The 21,481-nt window shown below is 40.5% G+C and overlaps 1 protein-coding gene across 1 annotated transcript in view; it reads right to left on the minus strand.

The window, feature by feature from the left end:
• Window positions 1-20,421, minus strand: part of acsf2 (acyl-CoA synthetase family member 2) — a 34,816-nt gene extending 14,395 nt beyond the window's left edge. The window contains exons 1-9 of the mRNA XM_071392033.1: window positions 19,800-20,421; window positions 13,451-13,646; window positions 3,282-3,410; window positions 3,102-3,155; window positions 2,808-2,926; window positions 1,100-1,262; window positions 760-855; window positions 341-492; window positions 105-196 (exon numbers count right to left, since the gene is read on the minus strand). Of these exons, the coding sequence (XP_071248134.1) occupies window positions 105-196; window positions 341-492; window positions 760-855; window positions 1,100-1,262; window positions 2,808-2,926; window positions 3,102-3,155; window positions 3,282-3,410; window positions 13,451-13,646; window positions 19,800-19,912 (1,114 nt within the window). The 5' untranslated portion in view covers window positions 19,913-20,421. The remainder of the gene's footprint in view (window positions 1-104; window positions 197-340; window positions 493-759; window positions 856-1,099; window positions 1,263-2,807; window positions 2,927-3,101; window positions 3,156-3,281; window positions 3,411-13,450; window positions 13,647-19,799) is intronic.
• Between the last annotated feature and the right edge of the window lie 1,060 nt (window positions 20,422-21,481).

The following is a 21,481-nucleotide window of genomic DNA, read 5'->3' on the forward strand; positions in this document are numbered from 1 at the left end:
CCGAGTATGCAGGATTTCATCCCAACTAATGTTCAATCCAGCAGATTTCGAGAATATGATTAGAACAGAAACAAATGAGCTGAGTTAAAAACATGATCTCTCACCTCCCTCCACTGACGACAAGTCAAACTTGGCCAAGTCAGGCTGGCCCAGCATGTCGATGTACATAGTAGGAGTGCCATAGACAAAGGTACACCTGGTGGAGGGAGGGGGTGGAAAAGTAGACACACTTGATTGAGGCACAAAGCACACAACCTACACCACAGTTCACTGTCCCAGAAATGTCCTCAATAACACTGAATGCATGTTTTCCACCAGAACTTAGATATTTCTGCCATACCTTTCACTCTCCATAGCTGCCAGGTTGGCACGTCCGTCGTATCCAGTGGAGGGATAGACCAACGTGATGCCATGCGTGGCCATGACAATGCCACCACCCACCGAGCCGAAGCAGTGGTACATGGGCACAGACAGGCACACGCGTACCTGAGACTGAGGAGACATGGATTAAAGACTACCCCAGTGACTCTATGGCTATGTTTAGACAGGCAGCCAAATTCTGATATTTTCATTCACTAAATCGGTCTTCTGACCAATCAGATCAGCTCTGAAAAAGATCTGATGTGAAAGTATCTGATGTGATTGGTCAAAAGACCAATTAGTGGAAGAAAAAAAATCTGAATTGGGCTGTCGGTCTAAACGCAGCCTAACTAACTCATTGTCTTGAATCATATGTGTCTGTGTGGGCAGGGCACTCACCCTCCAGTCATATCCAAGTCGCATGCCAATGAAGTAGGAATTGTTGACGATGTTGTGGTGGGAGAGGGTGGCACCTTTGGGGATCCCCGTCGTACCCTGACATCAGACAAACAAGTATGTCAGAAATGGTGGACACAAAGCAATGCATATTCGCAAATGCACTTGAATAGGTCAACTGGGGCTGTTGAGTATTATGATTCAGATCACTGTCAACAGAGGATTTAACATGAATTCACAGTATAGATTTGTTGAACACCATGACCATGTAAAGACGAACTGTGAGCACAGGATCAAATAGGAAGAATAGAGAGTGAGAGTATATACAGTTTACTAAAAGTACCGATGTGAACTGAATATTGATGGGGTCGTCGAAGGACAGTTTCTTCTGCAGCTCCTCCAGCTGCTGCATGTGCTGGCTGCTCCCTGCCTGCATCACGTCCTCTAGGTGGTACATCCCCGGCTGCCGGCTGTCTGTCACTATCACTGTATGGAGGTCAGGGAGTCTGAGGAGGAAGTGTCACACGTAACAAAACATTCTGATAGAAATGCATTATGTAGAACAGAATACGTTGAATAGAGCAGATAATCGTGTGAGCTCAGTGGAGTGCAATGTAACTAGTGCTGAGCGATTAACCGACATTTCGGTTATTTTTAAACAACAAATTGACTGAAGTTGGTTTGTATTTTTTTCTGTGAGTTTAATAAGCACATTACACAGTTTCTGTAGAGATTAATCATATCAAGCCCCAACTGTGCGATATAGTAGGAAGTTGTAGTTTCCAACAGGCCAATATTCTACATAGTTGAGTGCAGATAATGTGGCAATTAACTACAATGACCATAATTCATTGCGCGCAAACTTCTTCGGTCTGTGTTTCTTTTACAACTGCTACGTAAAAGAGACAGAAGAATGCGCGATCTAGTGGTATCTCTACTGGAAAATACAAGATCTAAGTCAGGGATGGGCAACTTTGATGGGGGTGCACATTTTAGCATTCGGTGTAGAGAAAATGTTGCAGTTTTAAAGCAAGTTTGCTGCAATTCTACACATTTTGCCATGGGGCAGAGAAGAAATGTTTGCAGTTTTTTATATGATATCTGGGTGAGACTGACAAAAAAAATAAAAATAATAATCAATGGGGGCCCCACGGACAGTAATTCAACCATGATAGCAAGTTTAGATATCTGGCCACTAAACAAATTTAGCAATCTAAAGATGTTTTGCTGACATGGGCTAATTGACTAACATAACAAGAGAAAAACTGCAGATGCACAACCACATTTCGAAATTGCACCTTGTGTATGCTACTATTCTAACAGTAAGTTGAGACAACGGAGTCCCCCCCCAAAAAAATATATATACATATATTAGTATTACATTTTTTATTGATCTGAAGGCCTTCAAAAGGGGGGCCGCTAGTTGCCCATTCCTGATCTAAGTGTTGGACAGTTGGTATTTAGCAGTCATAAAAGTATGCATTATTTACTTTGAAGAATTACTAAAATAGTGATTTTGCCAGACTGCATCTCTATTGACTTGGAATGAAATAATAAAGTCATCAAATAAAACAAATATACACAACAACTGAAATATTTTAGTAAATTAATGTGAATAAATGATGGTTAATAAGTGATAAGCAGTTATGGCCAGTCACCTCCATCATGGGACTTTCATTATTGTTTTACTCTGTGTTGTTACAGCATTCAACCCACAAAATGTATATTGCATTTAATGTTGTTTTTTATCTCCGAAAAACATGATTATTTTTCAAACTGAACCGACCTCAAAAAGCTCTAATCGCTCAGCACTAAATGTAACAAAACATTCCGATAGAAAAACATGATGTAGAACAGACAGCCATGCTTCTCAGTCATGTAGAATAGAACAGAGAATCGTCTGAGCTCTAGAATTTTTCTATCTGCAATATTTAGAGCTTTAAATCCACCAGAACACAACCCATTGTAATTTGATCATTCAGTGTAACTGAAATTGTGTGATTTCGTCAAAAGAAGAGTTGTGATTGTATATGAAAACAGTGTGGTTATACCTGGCACTCTTGACCGATCCTGGGCTAGCAGTGTCCATCTCTGGACAGATCTGCCTGAGCATGTCACAATACTTCTGGGTCTTAAACTGGGTCGGGCACACAATGGCATTGCATCCAACCTGGACCAAAGCAGGAAACTACATTATCACCACCAATGAACATCATCAACATCATTGCCTTTATCCTCATAATAAACTGTTTAAAAAGCAATAATCTCTGCACCGTACTTAAGAGGGCCACACCCAGTGCAACTTTCATGGAACATAACATGATGTGCCAACTCAAGTGACCCACCTTCCTCAAAGCAAACTCCAACTCCTGCACCTGATAGGCTGGGTTCACAGACACCTGTCAGAAGACAAAGCATAACCACTGAAAACATCCGCTTTATTGTACTTGACTTCACAAATGAGGTTGAAAAACCTCTTTCCCCTATTAAGATTCCTCCTCCATGCCACCAGTGTCAGCGCTCACCAGTATGATGCCAGCCTTGGCTGAGGCAAACTGGAACAGGATCCACTCATATATGTTGGGTCCCCACATGCCCAGTCGGTCCCCCCTCTTCAGTCCCAGTGCCAGGAGGCCTGCAGCAGCCTGGTCCACCTGAGCCATAATGGAGCACAGTCAGCACAAAGAGGTAATGGTAATCAATGCATAGCTGGAAAGCGATTCACAGCAGCATTGCTGAAAGAGACAGTTGAGTAAAACAGTAGCAATAGAGACATGGTAAAACATATCTAAAAGGGTATTTTGTAGTGCACATTTCAACATTGAATTAATCAGAATCGCATTAAAAAAATGTTTTTACTATCAATTGAACCTAAACAATTAAACCAAACTGAGTGAGCGGCACAGCTGGTTGTTACCCAAACACGTGACAATTCTTTATCGCCGAATGAATGTTTAACTTCAAAAGTCAAGGTTTCGCTATCTGAACTCTATACACAGTCATATCATGGGTAGCTGTATCCACAACAGGTAAGTGCCGTAGATCACTTTCTAATCAGATACCAGCTACTGCCAGGTTACCGTAGTCCCAGGACAAAGACTGTTAATACGTTTGGTGTCATTGGTCACATTTGAACTTTAATGCTTTCATAACCTGGAGATCACGTCACGTTAGACTTTGCCTCTAACCCAGCTCACTGCGTTCTTCCAGCCATGGGGGTCTTGTTAAATAGTCACAACTGCTTAAAATAACAAAAAAACATCCTCTCACTGTCAAATGCATTTATTTTCAACAAACATGTATGTATATTTTTATGAACATAACAAGACTCAACAACAGAGACATAAACTGAACAAGTTCCACAGGCATGTGACTAACAGAAATGGAATAATGTGTCCCTGAACAAAGGGGGGAGGGGTCAAAATCGTAAGTAACAGTCAGTATCTGGTGTGGCCACCAGCTGCATTAAGTGCTGCAGTGCATCTCCTCCTCATGGACTGCACCAGATTTGCCAGTTCTTGCTGTGAGATGTTACCCCACTCTTCCACCAAGGTCCCAGACGTGCTCAATGGGATTGAGATCCGGGCACTTCGCTGGCCATGGCAGAACACTGACATTCCTGTCTTGCAGGAAATCACACACAGAACGAGCAGTATGGCTGGTGGCATTGTCATGCTGGAGGGTCTTGTCAGGATGAGCCTGCAGGAAGGGTACCACATGAGAGAGGAGGATGTTTTCCCTGTAACGCACAGCATTGAGATTGCCTGCAATGACAACAAGCTCAGTCCGATGATGCTGTGACACACTACCCCAGACCATGACGGACCCTCCACCTCCAAATCAATCCCGAGGACAGGCCTCGGTGTAACGCTCATTCCTTCGACGATAAACGTAAATCTGACCATCACCCCTGGTGAGACAAAACCGTGACTCGTCAGTGAAGAGCACTTTTTGCCAGTCCCGTCTGGTCCAGCGACGGTGGGTTTGTGCCGATAGGCAACATTGTTGCCGGTGATGTCTGGTGAGGACCTGCCTCACAACAGGCCTAGAAGCCCTCAGTTCAGCCTCTCTCAGCCTATTGCGGACAGTCTGAGCACTGATGGAGGGATTGTGCATTCCTGGTGTAACTCGCGCAGTTGTTGTTGCCATCCTGTACCTGTCCTGCAGGTGTGATGTTCGGATGTACCGATCCTGTGCAGGTGTTAATACACATGGTCTGCCACTGCGAGGATGATCAGCTGTCCGTCCTATCTCCCTGTAGCTCTGTCTTAGGCGTCTCACAGTACGGACATTGCAATTTATTGCCCTGGCCACATCTGCAGTCCTCATGCCTCCTTGCAGCATGCCTAAGGCATGTTCACACACATGAGCAGGGACCCTGGGAATTTTTATTTTTGTGTTTTTCAGAGTCAGTAGAAAGGCCTCTTTAGTATCCTAAGTTTCATAACTGTGACCTTAATTGCCTACCGTCTGTAAGCTGTTAGTGTTTTAACGACCGTTCCACAGGTGCATGTTGATTCATTGTTTATGGTTCTTTGAACAAGCATGGGAAACAGTGTTTAAACCATTTACAATGAAGATCTGTGAAGTTATTTGGATTTTTATGAATTATCTTTGAAAGACAGTGTCCTGAAAAAGGGACGTTTATTTTTTTGGCTGAGAATATGTCCATGATGTCACAGATTCATTTTTTAAATCTACAGGACAGAAGAGCACCATGTGCAACAGTAGATAGTAAACAGTGCTGAATTTATCAAATCAACCCCTTTTCTAAATTTGTTTTGGGCTGAATCTCCTCCTGGTATTTGGTTGGGCCCTGTGTGTGATGTCAGCGCTGCGTTTGCGAACTCGTGCAAAGCTGTTTCCAGCTGAACAAGAGGGGAGAGACAGCTAATGTATTGACGTCCAATCAACCTGATGTTCCCTTTTGTGCAACCCCTTGTATAATGGAAAATTATTTGATTCATTATTTCCATGTATTTGATAAACTGTTGATATGGATTGATATGTACTATAACATGATCGTAGGTGCGGGAAGACACAGACCGAAACGGGAGTTAACCATGTATGTATCAGGTGTGAAGGTAAGACCCAGATGCAGACACGTCGAATTAACAATGATTTAATAATCCAGCAGGGGCAGGCAATAGACCGGTCAAGGCAGGCAGGGGTCAGTAAACCTGAGGTGGGGCAACGGTACCGGACGGCAGGCAGGCTCAGGGTAAGGCAGGGGTCAGTAAACCAGAGGTGGGGCAACGGTACCGGACGGCAGGCAGGCTCAGGGTAGGCAGAGGTACAGGTCGGCAGGCAAGCTCAGGGTCAGGGGCAGGCAGAGTGGTCAGGCAGGTGGCTCAGAGTCAGGACATGCAAGGGTCAAAACCAGGAGGGTGAGAAAAAGAGAGACTGGGAAAAGCAGGAGCTGAGAACAAAAACGCTGGTTGACTTGACAAACTGGCAACAGACAAACAGAACAAAGGTATAAATACACAGGGAATAAATGGGGAAGATGGGCGACACCTGGATGAGGTGGTGGAGACAATCAAAGACAGGTGAAACAGATCAGGGTGTGACAGTATGTTTATGTACCATATTTAAATAAGTAGTTTTTCACTTAGTCTACAATTATCTGGTGCAACTAAGTACTGATGTTCCTATCTTTGACCTGTTTAACGGCAAGTATTGAATGCCTGCCAGTATTGAATGCCTGCCAGTATTGAATGCCTGCCAGTATTGAATGTTATGAATAAAGTTTGAACCCAGACTGAGCCGAGGGCCCACTGATAATGTACAGTATCTGTGAAACTGTGTGATTCTGTAGCACAGTGATGGGCAACTGGCGGCTGCCCTTTCGTAGGGTTGACTCATAACCTGCAGCGGGGCAGTCGGGTTAAGGGTCATGAAATATTGTGTGGCTGTAGGGCTGGTGGGCGGCAGGCGGGTTGAATAAAGAGAAAACAATGCATTAGGGCTGCCAGCTTTTGAAGAAAGCTTGGAGTGAGATTTGCTATGTGAATTTCATTGCCCCCTGGCACAACCCCCGGATGGGATATTTATTGTACTGTTTTAAAGCTAATTTCCTGCAATTCTATGCATTTTGACATGGCTTAAGCCTATGACCAGGGTGGAACACAACAAAAATAAAACACAGGTCAGGTGTATTCAGGATGCCTTGAACATCAAATGAACCAAAATCAAATTGGATGACTTTGTTGCTTTGAAATTTTGGGGGAATGAAATTTAAAGTATGCTAATATTATTTTTTTTAAACATTTTTTAGGTGGTTTGACACTATTCAGACAGTAATTAAATGAGTTAAGGAGACAGGTAAATGCTAGAAACAGTGGGAAGGTTGGAAGCAGGGATCACCTGTTCTCAGGTGAAAAGTTGTATGCGACATGCCGTGGAGTGTTACCAGTACACAAAGACTCCACAGGAATGATTAATGGTTGATGGCAGTGCATAGCCAAATCATAGATTGCAGTCTCCTTGTCCATAGACTGCTTTTAAAATAAGAATACAAACATTTTGTATTTTGTAATTGGGTGAACTCTTTAAAATAGGAATGGAAGAAAATCCTGATTGCTCTCCAGTAGAGTTGGCCATCCCTGATCTATGTGCTAGGTGTTTGAAATGTTTATTTTTTATAACAACTTCATTTCTAAAAATCACCAAACTTTCAAGAAAAATCTAATGAATATCAATATTCAGGTGATTTATGTCTACTAGTTGAAGATCCTTGCTATCATTTTACTCCACATAAACGCATCATATTTTGTCTGAGTTGTCTAGCATGTGCACAATAGTAAAACGTCTAATTATATTTGATTCCTGAAGCATTTAATATCCAATGCTTATTTGTATGACTTACTCAAAACTGTCCATGAATGCCTGCAAAAATACATAGCCTCATATAATTCATTTTCAATGATGCAAGTAGGCATATGAGATTTCAAATATGTGATTACACTGGCAAAACTGGGAAGACGTGGAATAATAAAATAAGTGTGGGGAATAACAGTAGTGTTACGCACAGTATTTACCCTATATTTTAGCCCATTGTTAAGAATGAGAATAGTTCCACTGATGAGACTAAATAAAGTAAATAGATAATAAAATATCCCGAAGACAAGATGACATAAATCTGTCCCTACACCCTAACCAAATAATGTTTATACTTATTGTTCCCCCTTCTAGAATCAAACTTACACTTTTCGATTCACAATCTGTTTGACAAAATTATTTTCAAAGTTACAAATCAGGTCATCCTACCAAACTTCCCTGCTAAAACATACTGTAGGTCTGTCTGCTGCCTTTTCGTTCCCACAGCCTAAATTCCAAACACCAAACGAAGGGACTAATGCAAGTGTGGATTAAATCGACTTTAGTACATGCTGTCAAAAGGCTGTATTCTGCAATAGGGACAGTAGTAAAAGTAACCTACTTTTGTTGACAACATTGTACATAAAACAGCAATACCCTGCTACTCTTTTGAGTACAACCACAAAAAAATATGCATCAAGCCGAACTGAAATATTATCAGAAACATGTTGGGTCATTGTCACAACTTTCTATTTCCTTGTCAAACTGATGTAATTTGGATATTTTGCAAAGAAAATCTTTCCAGGTTTTTTTGTTATTGCATTTTCTCCCCGGTGCCTAAACGTCTTTGTTCGGCGAAAGAACCAGAGATGACATAAAAATGTACCGATGTCAACTGGATTGAAGCATTCATTCTATTGATTTATGACATTCTTGTGAGCGAGGGTTTATTATGTATTCTAGGGCAAAATACAGTATAATGACAGAATAAAAGCTGCATTAAAGCTGCATCTAGTTGACTAACAAATTCGAGAGCATGGTACTAAGGTTCTATCTACAAAAAATGAAACAAAGTCAGCTTTTATGTTGCTGAAATAAATTGCACGTTTAGGCTACACAACAGGTCCCTAAGAGCGCAATCACATTGTCTCAAGATGCTGAAATAAATTAAGGCCTGAACTGCGGAAAAACACAAGCAATTCATTCAGATCAGACACTGGAGGAAAAGGGAATCAACTCTGATTCCCGGCAGTGCTGTGGGTATGGAAGGGAACACAGAGGATGGAGTTCACAAGCGCCAATGAAGCCCTGAACAGGCTGCAAGAAACCTTTCCATTTGAAAGAGAGCCCAATGCCCTGCGGAGAGGAAGAAGCGGAAAAAAGTGATAAGCACACTAGGCTACATACAGTGATGCCCAAGACCAGCATATCGTAAATTGTAACAATATTCTTTCCCCCTTCCCCAATAAAGACTCCATTGTCCCCAAGTAACTGTTCTTCTCTAGGAAGTAATGACAGAATTAGCCAATGAGATACATGGACACTGCAAAGACATTATAAAATAGGAAATATAGCATGTACTGTATGTCATTAAACACATTTCCATCTACAGTTTTTATGCGAGTAAAGTCATAACATTAAAAAAAAATCATGACAGCTGTGATGGAAACAGGATGTTTCGGTACAATTTTATAAATGCAAACAGATAATTTGTTTGTTTGACATGGTGGAATCTTTTTGTGTCTGAAAAATGTATTATGCGAGAAATGGAGGTGGAAATGCCTTTGCTCTCAATTATTAATATAATAACCATAATATCAAAGTAAACTTGGAGTCACGTAATGATATGTGTGTGGTCCTCCCACTACGACTCGGGAAACCACGCAGTTTATTAGCCTACAGATTAAAAAAGTTATGATGAACTTCGCGGTGATCTTGAACCTCCTTTCCAATAATATTTTGAGGGTCTTATTCTGGTGACATGAAGAGAGATGCTTGACTGCGTTTGACAAATAAGAATATCCATAATGTATCTGAGAGCTGAGTGTACGTGCCAAGACCAGAGTAGGCACATTTGCTATTTAACGCAACAGTAGAGTTGAAAATTCCATATTTATTCGGTACATGAAAAATTAAGAGAAAAAGTACATTGTGTGTGCACTACATCATCCCCCACTGATTTTTATCCGCAACAAGTCCTTTTGGTGGAAACACACCACTGGTAGGAAAATTAACATTTTTCTTTATGCGTATTCTAGAATATTCATATGAAAAATCAGTCGCTCATTGGATTGAAACTTGGCTAGTAATTTTCAATAATTGTTCTTTGGATGTGTGTGGGCGGGAGGGTGTGAGTGGGTTTGTGTGTGTGTGTCTGTGCATATAAAATGGGAGAGTGAAGGAGGGTGAATATAAATGTGTAGGAGGGCGGGAGAGAATGGGTGTTTGGAGGCATAGGGTATATGTTGTGTGTGAATGAAGGATAATGGATGAGTAAGTAGATGTAAAGAGGAGTGTAAATTTGCCTGAGAAGATAAGACAGGGGAAAAGATGGGAGGTTGGGATAAACTTGGCCTGGGTGAGAAAGAGGAGGGCAAGGATGGGGGTTGGTGATAAGCTTGGCCAACAAAATCCAATTTATCACATGGTATGTGCACGGGCTCCATAATTTTTTAAATTTAATTCTCAAACACTTAGAGATTGTCAGCAGATGTGGTTCTTGCAAGAGTTACACAAATAAAGGAGAAATTGAATATTGAATATAAAGAGGAGTTGCGTTGGAGAGGCCTATTCTGCTACCTACTGTAGGAACGGCAAAACTGTAGGCATCCTGATAAATAAGAACACACCATTTTCCCTTATATCTCAGCATATTTTCTAATTTTGAATTGTACAGTACCTTACATGGGGAAAAATATACATCGCTTTTATTGTATATCCCACCAGGGTCACATCTGGTGTTTTTAGATAAATTCAAGCTATATTAGATCAAATCCAGACAGGAACTATTATTTTAGCAGGTGACCTAAATTCTACATTAGATAACATTGACAGATGTTGTAATAAAAAAAGGCGCATTTAGGGAGCCTCCAAAGATTTACTAGGACACCTGGAGATTACTATTCCTACCTACAAAAGATTATTATTTTTTTCTCAAAGTAACAAAAGCTAATCAAGAATTGAATGTACTCAACAATTTACTCGATTCAAACATTCATGATATAATGATGTCAGAGGACAGAGAAAACCCAACCACCAATATAATTTGGGATGCCTTAAGAGAATGATAATATCATACTTGGCAAAAGTTAAATCTGATTCAGAATAGTTTTTTACGAAAAATAAAGCACTATCTTAGAAAAAGCCCATAAAAAATACAATTTCTGAACTTAAGCAGGAATACGATCTTTTACTTTTGAAGAGAGCCAACAACTACAGGTTAAACTCAAGTAAAGCATACTACTTATTGCCAAATAAACCTGATACATATTTCACAGCTCACAAAACAAATACATGCTAAACAAGTTATAATTTTAAACAATATAAATGCAGTAATTAGAAACAACAGTGATTAATGACCATTTTAAAAGCTTCTATGAAAATGTACTGTATTTAAATCAGAATTAAAACAGATGGAAGGATCCTACAGCCTTCTTAGACTGAACCCTGAGGCAATTATCACAAGACAAGAAATAAAATCACTAAAAACAGAGGCCACCCAAAAATAAATATTAGATAGTGTTAAAACATTCACGCGGAGAAAGCATCCGGAATGGATGGCTTTCCCATAGTGTTATATTCAACATTTTGGGACAAAGTAGCTCCCCCATTTACAACTCACATATCACTCAATTCAATACTTCCTAGTTCCATGTATCAAACAATTATTTAAGCTATATTAAAACCAGGAATCTCTGGAGAGTCCCCTGCTGATTATAGATCCATACGTTTAATAAATTGTGATAAAAAAATAACAAAGCTTATAAGCAATAGAATGGCAAAAACTCAGACTTGATACATATCAAACAGGGTTTCTTAAAAATAGATACAAAACAAATACAAGAACATGTTTCAGTTTAATACAATACGCAAAAAAAAACAAGATAGAGATTTGTCAATGGCTGTTGATGCCGAAAAGGCTTTCGACAATCTTGAATTGCCTTTCTATTCAAAACTTTCCAGCTGAAATAATAAATGTTATACAAACATTATATAAATGTCCTAAATTTACCAAATATTACATTATCTGATCAAATTGCTTTCGAAAAGGGGCAGGGCACAAGACAGAGATGTTCCAACGCACTTCTGAAAACAAAGGAATACTCCGGTTGGAACATTATTGAAGAATTATGTTAAAAACATCCTAAAGACTGATTCAATACTTTGTTTGTCATGTTTTTACGGACTGTAAAAAAAAAATGTTTATTTTTTATTTTAACTTTTTGTCCGTACTTTCCGCTGGACTTGCCCGCGCATCGTGAGTTTGGAAAGTGTACTGAACGCTAGAACAACAAGGAAGAATTTGGACATAAATGATGGACATTATCGAATAAAACAAACATTTATTGTGGAACTGGGATTCCTGGGAGTGCATTCTGATGAAGATCATCAAAGGTAAGTGAATGTTTATAATGTTATTTCTGACTTCTGTTGACTGCATAATATGGTGGATATATTTGTATCTTGATTGGACTCTGAGCGCCGACTCAGATTATTGCATGGTTTTCTTTTTCCGTAAAGCTTTTTTGAAATCTGACACAGCGGTTGCATTAAGGAGAAGTGCATCTAAAATTCCATGCATAACAGTTGTATCTTTTAGCAATGTTTATTATGAGTATTCCTGTAAATTGATGTGGCTCTCTGCAAAATCAAAGGATGTTTTGGAACTTCTGAACGTAAGGCGCCAATGTAAACTCAGAGTTTTGGATATAAATATTAACTTTACCGAACAAAACATACATGTATTGTGTAACATGAAGTACTATGAGTGTCATCTGATGAAGATCATCAAAGGTTAGTGATTCATTTGATCTATATTTCTGCTTTTTGTGAATCCTCTCTTTGGCTGTAAAAATGGCTGTGTTATTCTGTGAATAGGCACTCACCTAACATAATCGTTTGGTTTGCTTTCGTCGTAAAGCCTTTTTGAAATCGGACACAGTGGCTGGATTTACAACAAGTGTATCTTTAAAATGGTGTAAAATACATGAATGTTTGAGGAATTTTAATTATGGGATTTCTGTTGTTTTGAATTTGGCGCCCTGCAGTTTCACTGGCTGTTGAAGAGGTGGGACGCTACCGTCTCACGTACCCTAGAGAGGTTAAGAATGGGAAGCATAGAAAAAGTGCACATAGAATAGATCTACCGCTTCATAGACTTGCTGTCAATGAGAATGACAGCAAGTATAACAAAATGTCACGTTGGGCCCCCAAAAGGCTAGGGCCAGCTTTGACTGCATGTGTAGGTATGGATGAGAGTACGTAGACCTGTAAGATGCCATTTTGTGTACTCACCTGTTTTACTGTATTCATATTGCAAACAATAACACACTTAGCTTTTAAAAAATATCTGCCTCCATACTGTTTCCCTTAAATGGGCGTAGAACATGCTGTTTCAATTAGATGTTACAATTCCTTTTGGATGGGGCGAGAGGACACGCGTCTTGGCTCTGTCTGAAAAGTGTGCAAGCCTCAAAATCCTTAATTCCTTAACTCTCTCGCCTTGGATCTCCTCCTTCAATGAGCTTTGAGATAGAGGCAAGGAGTTGAGGAATCAAGGATTTGAAGTCTTGCACACACTACAGAAAGAGCCCTTGTGTACACATAATCTGTTTGTCATAGGATTAGAAGAAAATAGGAAGTAGACATCACTCACATCCTGCTGGAGCTGTGAGAAGGTCTTCCTGACCCCCTCCTGTAGGAACACTACAGCCTCCCGGTCTGGAAAGCGTTCAGCTGAAGCCTGGAGGCTCCCACCGACCGTACTGAAGAGTAGAGACTTGGAGGAGGTGCCGTGGGCATAGCTGGTGGTAAGTGTGGGGATAGTGGGTGGACTGTCCACATGGACTGCACTAGGTGGGAAAATAGAGAGAGAGCTGAAGTTACAGATATGAAATGGTCCGGGGTTTAAAAGTCAAACAAACTGGAGTTCGTACAAAGCCTTTAGATTAATATGGAATTCAATAAAGGGTGATATTCATAAGAGGATTTTCAGAAAAATTATGGGAGCCATGGAAACAGTTTGAATAGGACATCGTTTGATATAGTGTCATATGGAGTGTCAAAATGGGGCCTACAGTAGGGAAGAGCAGTCAATGTAAATGAGTTAAATGGTTAGGATGTGAGACGGATGAGGACAGGGAGGGTGAATGGGAGTCAAGGGTCAGGGAGGGGGTGGTGCACATTCAACACTATGGACAGAGAGGGAGAATAAATGCATTGGTTAGGCTAGACATTTAGGCCGTGTCTACACTTGACAGTTCATGAAGCTCCCACCCAGGCTAGGGGAGACTCCGCAGCTGTTGCCGGAGTGAGGTTCAGAGCCGCGAGCCTGACCACTCTATTCTCAGGACCTCTCCTCACACATAGTCTGTTGCTGTGTCAGCTGAGTCTGGCTGGATGTGCCTAGGCTTAGAGCATGCAATTCAGGCTGTGGACATTACATGCACCCTTCAGCTGCATGTAATGTGCTACTCTCAGCCCACGCCTACAGTATATGAAGCACGGTTGGCTATGATGTCACGTGCTAATGACAAAGCCCTGTTTACGGTCATCTCATCACGCAGACAGCTTTGGCTCTCACAGACAAAAATGTCATCCTCCGTGAAATTTTTTTTTATGGAGCTCCCCATCTCAAATTTTTGGTCCTGGTGTAGATGCCATTTTGGACCAAACAGCGAAGCTGCAGAAGGACAGAGACCCTGCGGTCTTGCATGGTTCCCTCTGGGTAGGGTAACGCAGGGCAGAGACAATTGCAGTCTATACCTCAGCTTTCCCCTGCCTCGAAAGGCTGCTTGGGTCCTCCCCCGAACCAGCCACGCCCAGATCACCCACATCAATAGGCTCCGGGTCAGCAGTGGCGCCCCCACCAGCACAGGCAGCGACATAACAAGCACCGTCCCTCTGCTCCGAAGGGCCCCCTCAGTCATCCTGATGGGTGTGGCAATGGCTTGAGCTTGTGGGAGGAGTTGTGGAGTCCCTCTGGGTGCTGGATACAGTACTACAGGGGTAAAAACTCCAGTTCCGATGCCGGCCACCACCTTTCAAAGGGGTCTGGTCAACTACAACAGTCAACCCCCTGAAAAGAGAAGCTCTCCAACTAGAGATTGCATTCTTCTCCATCAGGGAGGCAATCAGACAACTCAAACCATCAGAACAGCACAGTGGGTTCTAAGGAGTATATGTCCTAGTCCTCAAGAGGGATGGTGGCTTTTGCCCCATCCTGGACTTGAGGCCTCGAAAACCCTCCCCTTCAAGATGCCATCTTCGTCCTACATCCTACAGGCTATCAGCCCAGGCCAGTGGTCCACCAGTGTCAACCTAAAACATGCATACTTCCACATATCGATCCACCCGGCTCACAGGAAGTTCTGCGCTTTGCATTCAACGGTATAGCGTATGAGCACCAAGTGTTAACTTTGGGTTGATATCCCTTTAAATGGAGGATAGGCACGCAATGGAACAGGGATTTTTCAAAATAAGAGGCACTTCCGGGTTGGATTTCCTCAGGTTTTCGCCTGCAAAATCAGTTCTGTTATACTCACAGACAATATGTTGACAGTTTTGGAAACTTTAGAGTGTTTTCTATCCTAATCTGTCAATTATATGCATATTCTAGCATCTGGGCCTGAGAAATAGGCTGTTTACATTGGGAACGTTATTTTTCCAAACATAGAAATTCTGCCTCCTAGCGTCAAGAAGTTAAGCAAAATAGAACCAAGGTTACTCACGTAACCACGGTTCTATGAGCTAGGGACCATGCTAGTCCAGATGTCGGAATTTGTAAATTTGTGACAATCAAATTAGTATGATATGTTACGTTTTGTATGGTATGTATTCATTTGTCTATTTCATATGATATGTTACGAATTGCAATTCGAACAATATATTATGAATTTGCAAAATGTATGATATGTTGCGAATTCCAATTTGATGTGGCTAACATTAGGAGTTAGGTTAAAGGGTTGGGGTTAGCTAACATGCTAAGTAGTTGCAAAGTAGCAAGAAGTTGCAAAGTTTCTAATTAGCAAAAATAATAAAGTTGTCAGTGATGACATTCGAACATGCAACCTTGCTAGATGTTTGCGGTAGTTGCAAAGTAGCTAAAAAGTAGTAAGTAGTTGCAAAGATAATAAAGTTGTCCATGATGAGATTCGAACATTCAAACCTTTGGGTTGCTAGACGTTCGCATTATACAACCACCCTGCTTTCATTTTTGCCTTACTGTATGTAATCTTCTGTCTTATCTTACCATACTAAACTAATTTGAGTATCCCAGATTTACATTTACTATGGTCGTATCTACACTTGATACTTACATGCGCCTTCTGCTATCAGAATATGAAGATCGCATTGAAAAGACACTTTGTGGTCGCTTTGTGGTCTGATTGTGTTCAGATCTGGCTGACCACTTCAGGTGGTGGTCAGGGATGCATTGTGTGCGGATTTCTCCTCAGTCTGGATGCAATCAGGCTAGGGAAAGTGCACAGTGGGCGACGTCATCAGCACTCGTCGCACAAGTCTCCAGAAAACATGTATTTTAGTACTGAGAGGCACATTTCCATTATAACGTTGGAGGAAATACGATCCTAGCATGAGGACCGTGTTTGCTGGCCTCATAAATGCTAGACAGCAAGCTAATATTTAGAAAAATCTATTATTTTTGTATTATTTAGCAGACGCGCTTATCCAGAGCGACTTAAAGTAGCGAGTGCATACATTTTTTCATACCTCGTGGGAATCGAACCCACAACCCTGGCGTTGCAAGCAACATGCTAAACCAACTGAGCAACCCTTTTGCAATCTGTTTAGCATTGCTTGCTAGCTACAGTAGTTAGCTACTGCCAACAGTTGTGTGATTATCATATTTTGCCTGTTCCACTGTTTGTAGAATGCATACTGGCATTTGAATATACCGTGGGAAAAGGTCATCCAGACACACTGTAGACACATTTAAATGTAGGTGTAGATGCATGATGTGTTTGGAATTCCATGATCAAAACTCAATGATCAGAATACTAGTAGGCCGTCACTGTAAATAAGAATTTGTTCTTAACTGACTTCCCTAGTTCAATAAAAAAAAATAAAAAAAATATTATAATAAAATATTAAAGCTGCATGAACTGTCAAGTCTAGACACGGCCTGTGTTATTTCTAGTCTGTGAGACCAGGCTGCCCAGGAGAAATCCGCACACAATGCTTGACTGATCACCTCCTCAGCCAGATCTGAACACATTCTGACCACAACGCTACTTTTGTCCATCTAGACCTGCCTCTTTAATGCAGTCTTCATATTCTTGTAGAAGAGGTCACATCTAAGTGTCGACACAGCTTACAGTACATTCAGAAAGTATTCAGACCCCTTCCCCTTTTCCACATTTTGGTACGTTAAGGCCTTACTGTAAAACGTATTACAATTTTTTTTTTTTTTTATGTGAATCAATCGACACATAATACCCCATAATGACAAAGCAAAAACAGTTGTTTTTTGGGGTGCAAATTTATTACAAATAATAAAACAGAACGTAAGTATACAGACCATTTGCTATGAGACTGGAAATTGAGCTCAGGTGCATCTTGTTTCCATTGATCATCCTTGAGATGTTTCTACAACTTGATTGGAATCCACCTGTGGTAAATTCAATTGATTGGACATGACTTAGAAAGGCACACCTGTCCATAGTCCCACAATCGACAGTTCATGGCAGCGCAAAAACCAAGTCATGAGGTCGAAAGAATTGTCCGTAGAGCTCCGAGTCAGGATTGTGTCGAGGCACAGATCTGGGGAAGGGTACCAAAACATTTCTGCAGCATTGAAGGTCCCAAAGAACACAGTGACCTCCATTCTTAAATGTAAGAAGTTTGGAACCACCAAGACTCTTCCCAGAGCTGGCCGCCCGGCCAAACTGAGCAATCGGGGGAGAAGGGCCTTGGTCAGGAAGGTGACCAAGAACCCAATGGTCACTCTGACAGAGCTCCAGAGTTCCTCTGTGGAGATGGGAGAACCTTCCAGAAGGGCAAACATCTCTGCAGCACTCCACCAATAAGTCCTTTATGGTAGAGTGGCCAGATGGAAGCCACTCCTCAGTAAAAGGTGCATGATAGCCTGCTTGGAGTTTGCTAAAAGGCACCTAAAGGACTTTCAGACCATGAGAAACAAGATTCGCTGGTCTGATGAAACCAAGATTGAACTCTTTGGCCTGAATGCCAAGCGTCATGTCTGGAGGAAACCTGCCACCATCCCTACGGTGAAGCATGGTGGTGTCGGCATCAGGTTGTGGGGATGTTTTTCAGCGGCAGGGACTGGGAGACTAGTCAGAATCAGTGACGATTTTAGCATGTACATTTTGGTGGGGCAAACTCCCCTAAAAATATATTTCAGATGCATGCCAGCAAAGCCACTACACAATACATTCATTGCACTATAACGGCGACAAGCAGTGCCCACAAACTGTTAGAGCCTACATAAAGCTGTCCCAACAGCAGAGCTTTCTTTCCAGCACAATGGAGTGAATCCTTACCACCACTACATCTGGCTATCAGCGGAGCCTTGTCTGGTAGCGAAACAATTAATTTAGCCTCGTTTACTGCCTTTAAAAAAAAAAACATAGCTGATATGGCTGACCATATCTTCCTGGCATATTACATAATTTATGCAGCAGCATATAACACATTTTTGGACTCACCCTGTTGTGCGCGGCGATCCTTCGTTGGCAAATTTTGTCATCAAAGAAAGATTTTACAATTCTGAGTTGGATGACCATTCAAAACGTATTTTCCCAGTCTGACTTTCCAGTTGAAATGCTTGCGGTTAGCCACTGTCACCGATTCCTTCCATACAACTAATTGTTGAATTTGCGATTTCCAACTTGTTGTGTAATGTTTATGTCCAATGAGCACTGATACATTTTATCTATAATTTATCTTCATTATTTATCTTCAAATGAGAGGATTAAAAAGGATTTGCCAGTAGATTGTCTACTTGATTTACAAGCCAAGCTTGTAGCATCATAACCAATAATATTTGAGGCTGTAATCTCTGCCAAAGGTGCTTCAACAAAGTACTGAGTAAAGAAGGGTCTGAATACTAATGTAAATGTGATATTAGCGTTTTTTTTATTTTTAATACATTTACAAAAAATTCTAAACACGTTTTTGCTTTGTCATTAGGGGTAGTAAATGTGATATTTCCATTTTTAATACATTTGCAAAAAAATCTAAACACGTTTTTGCTTTGTCATTAGGGGTAGTAAATGTGATATTTCCATTTATAATACATTTGCAAAAAAATCTAAAAACGTGTTTTTGCTTTGTCATTAGGGGGTATTGTGTGTAAATTGATATTGGGAAAAAACAATTTAATCCATTTTAGAATAAGGCTGTAACGTAACAAAATGTGGGACAAGTTAAGGGGTCTGAATACTTTCCGAATGAGGCAGCACCCTCAGCTGAAACATGATACTTTCATTTTGAGATCTACTTAAAATAGGGAATGCCCCAACATATCCAATAGCAGCCCAGGTTAATCTACACCCTATTCTCAAATAACAATTTAAAATTAAAGAGCAAAGAGAAAAGATTGTAAGTTAGGAGACACACAAATGTAACACGTCGACAATAATTAATTATCTGTGATTGTGCAATAGACCACACAGGCTTACAGTCACTCGATTTTGGGTTGGGAGGATTCTTGAAACTTCTGCAGCTCAAATACCTTTGGTGTCTCCAGAGAATAAATCAAATGCATTATTCAGTTTGTATACACTCACTAGGTCAATTTTGTGAACAGTTTAAGTATGAAAAATGACATCAATATTTTTGCGCAGTTGCATATCGGGGTTGTTTTTCCCAGCAGCTGGAACACTGAATGATAACATGAATTGTAACAAGTAGTGGAAATCTATTTAGAGTTTATTTCCCACGATGTTACCAATTTTCGCATAGGCCTATAACAATAATATTGATCACGAGTCACGGATGAACATGTTTTCTGCATTGTTACTCACCAACTGCCCTGTGAAGGAAAAGTTGTCCTTGGTTTTTGCAAAAGTTTCACTGGCTTGGAAAAAAATACATTCGACCGAAGAGGCTGAGAGCCAAATGCAATCTTCGAAAACATTATGTAAGAAATCCTTTAAAAAATCTGTTTATACAATATTAAAAACCAAACGATAGGCTGCAGTTAAAACCGACCCTGGTGATGCAGGGGAAATGTATGTTGTTTGACACTGATTGGTCGGATTGGAATGCCTTCCAGCCTTCGATAATATCGCCTTAAAATAACAGTATAATAAACGCGTATGTTGAGATGACAGATTTTGTTACATAAATTACAGTAGATGAACTTTGTTCCCAGGTTGTGCGTTACGCTTCACTGACCTGCAGGTGACACAAATGTACAGGGTGTAATCAGTTTCTATTATTTGCTTTCTTTTGTGTAGAAAGCAAGCAAGCAAGCAAGCGTCTAGGGCTTGAAAACACCCATACAAATGTTTTTAAAAACGTTTGATCCGTGTACGGTTCATTAAATCGATATCCGAACTTAAACAACTACGACGGATAATCATTTCGACTGCATGAATGAATGTTTCTTATGTCAACCACAGTACTTAAAAACTTAGAGAAGGGACTGCAACAGGATGTGTGCTAGCTGTTTTATTAATTTTTTGTAATGATCTTTTTATTATAATGTTATTTTCTTTTAACGGGGGTTACATAGACAAACAATAAAAAACTGCACCACACAGGCTAAGTACAATAAAATAAATTAGGATACAGCAAAAATCTAGGCTGTATCACATCCGGCCGTGATTGGGAGTCCATTTGACAGCGCATAATTGGCCCAGCGTCCTCCGGGGTAGGACGTCAATGTAAATATGATGAACTGACTTGCCTAGTTAAATAAAGGTTAAATAACATTTAAAAAACATTATACAAAAAGGCAGTCATAAAATGGAGAAAATATATATAAACATCACAATTATAACACGGGGCATTTATGGGAGGTTTTCTACATAGTACCACAATGGAGACCAGATTTTCCAAAATGTATCAGACTTCTCGTGTAAATCAAAGGTAAATGTCTCTAGGTGTAGAATAGCAGAAGCTTGAGAAAGCTACATTCACCCAGATGGTACTTCAAGTATGGAACATAATAACAATATGCATTTTTTGGCTAAGTAAACAAGGGTATTGAACAGAGTTCAGAGTCAGGGTCAAACACGGCGCTACAATCAAAGTAGAGCAAATATAAAGTCAGTGAAAAAGCAAATTGTCTACCCAAGATCTTCTGGATGTGTAAATTAATATCGTTCCAATAAGACTGGATTCTGCAACAGTACCAAAAAACGTGCATGAAGTTCCAGTATCCTGTTTACATTTGAAACATAAATGTGATGCGTTGGAAAACATTCTGTGAAGGCCGACAGGTGTAAAGTAGGTTCAATGGAAAAAAAAGAAATGCAGTTATTGTATGCTTATGGAGGTGCATTTGGGGAGACCCTTTCACAGATAGAAGCCCATTCTTCCTCACCGAATGCATGTTCAATGTCTCTCTCCCAAACATGTCTCAACGCATCATAGGATGAGACACTTTTGTTTAATAAAATATAATAGTAGGATTCGTAAATAGTTTTTCAACCAGTCATTTCAAAATGGAGTTTATCGACTTTCTTCTGACTCTTATATG

Source organism: Salvelinus alpinus, chromosome 3, assembly GCF_045679555.1.
Source record: "Salvelinus alpinus chromosome 3, SLU_Salpinus.1, whole genome shotgun sequence".
Classification (NCBI taxonomy): domain Eukaryota; kingdom Metazoa; phylum Chordata; class Actinopteri; order Salmoniformes; family Salmonidae; genus Salvelinus; species Salvelinus alpinus.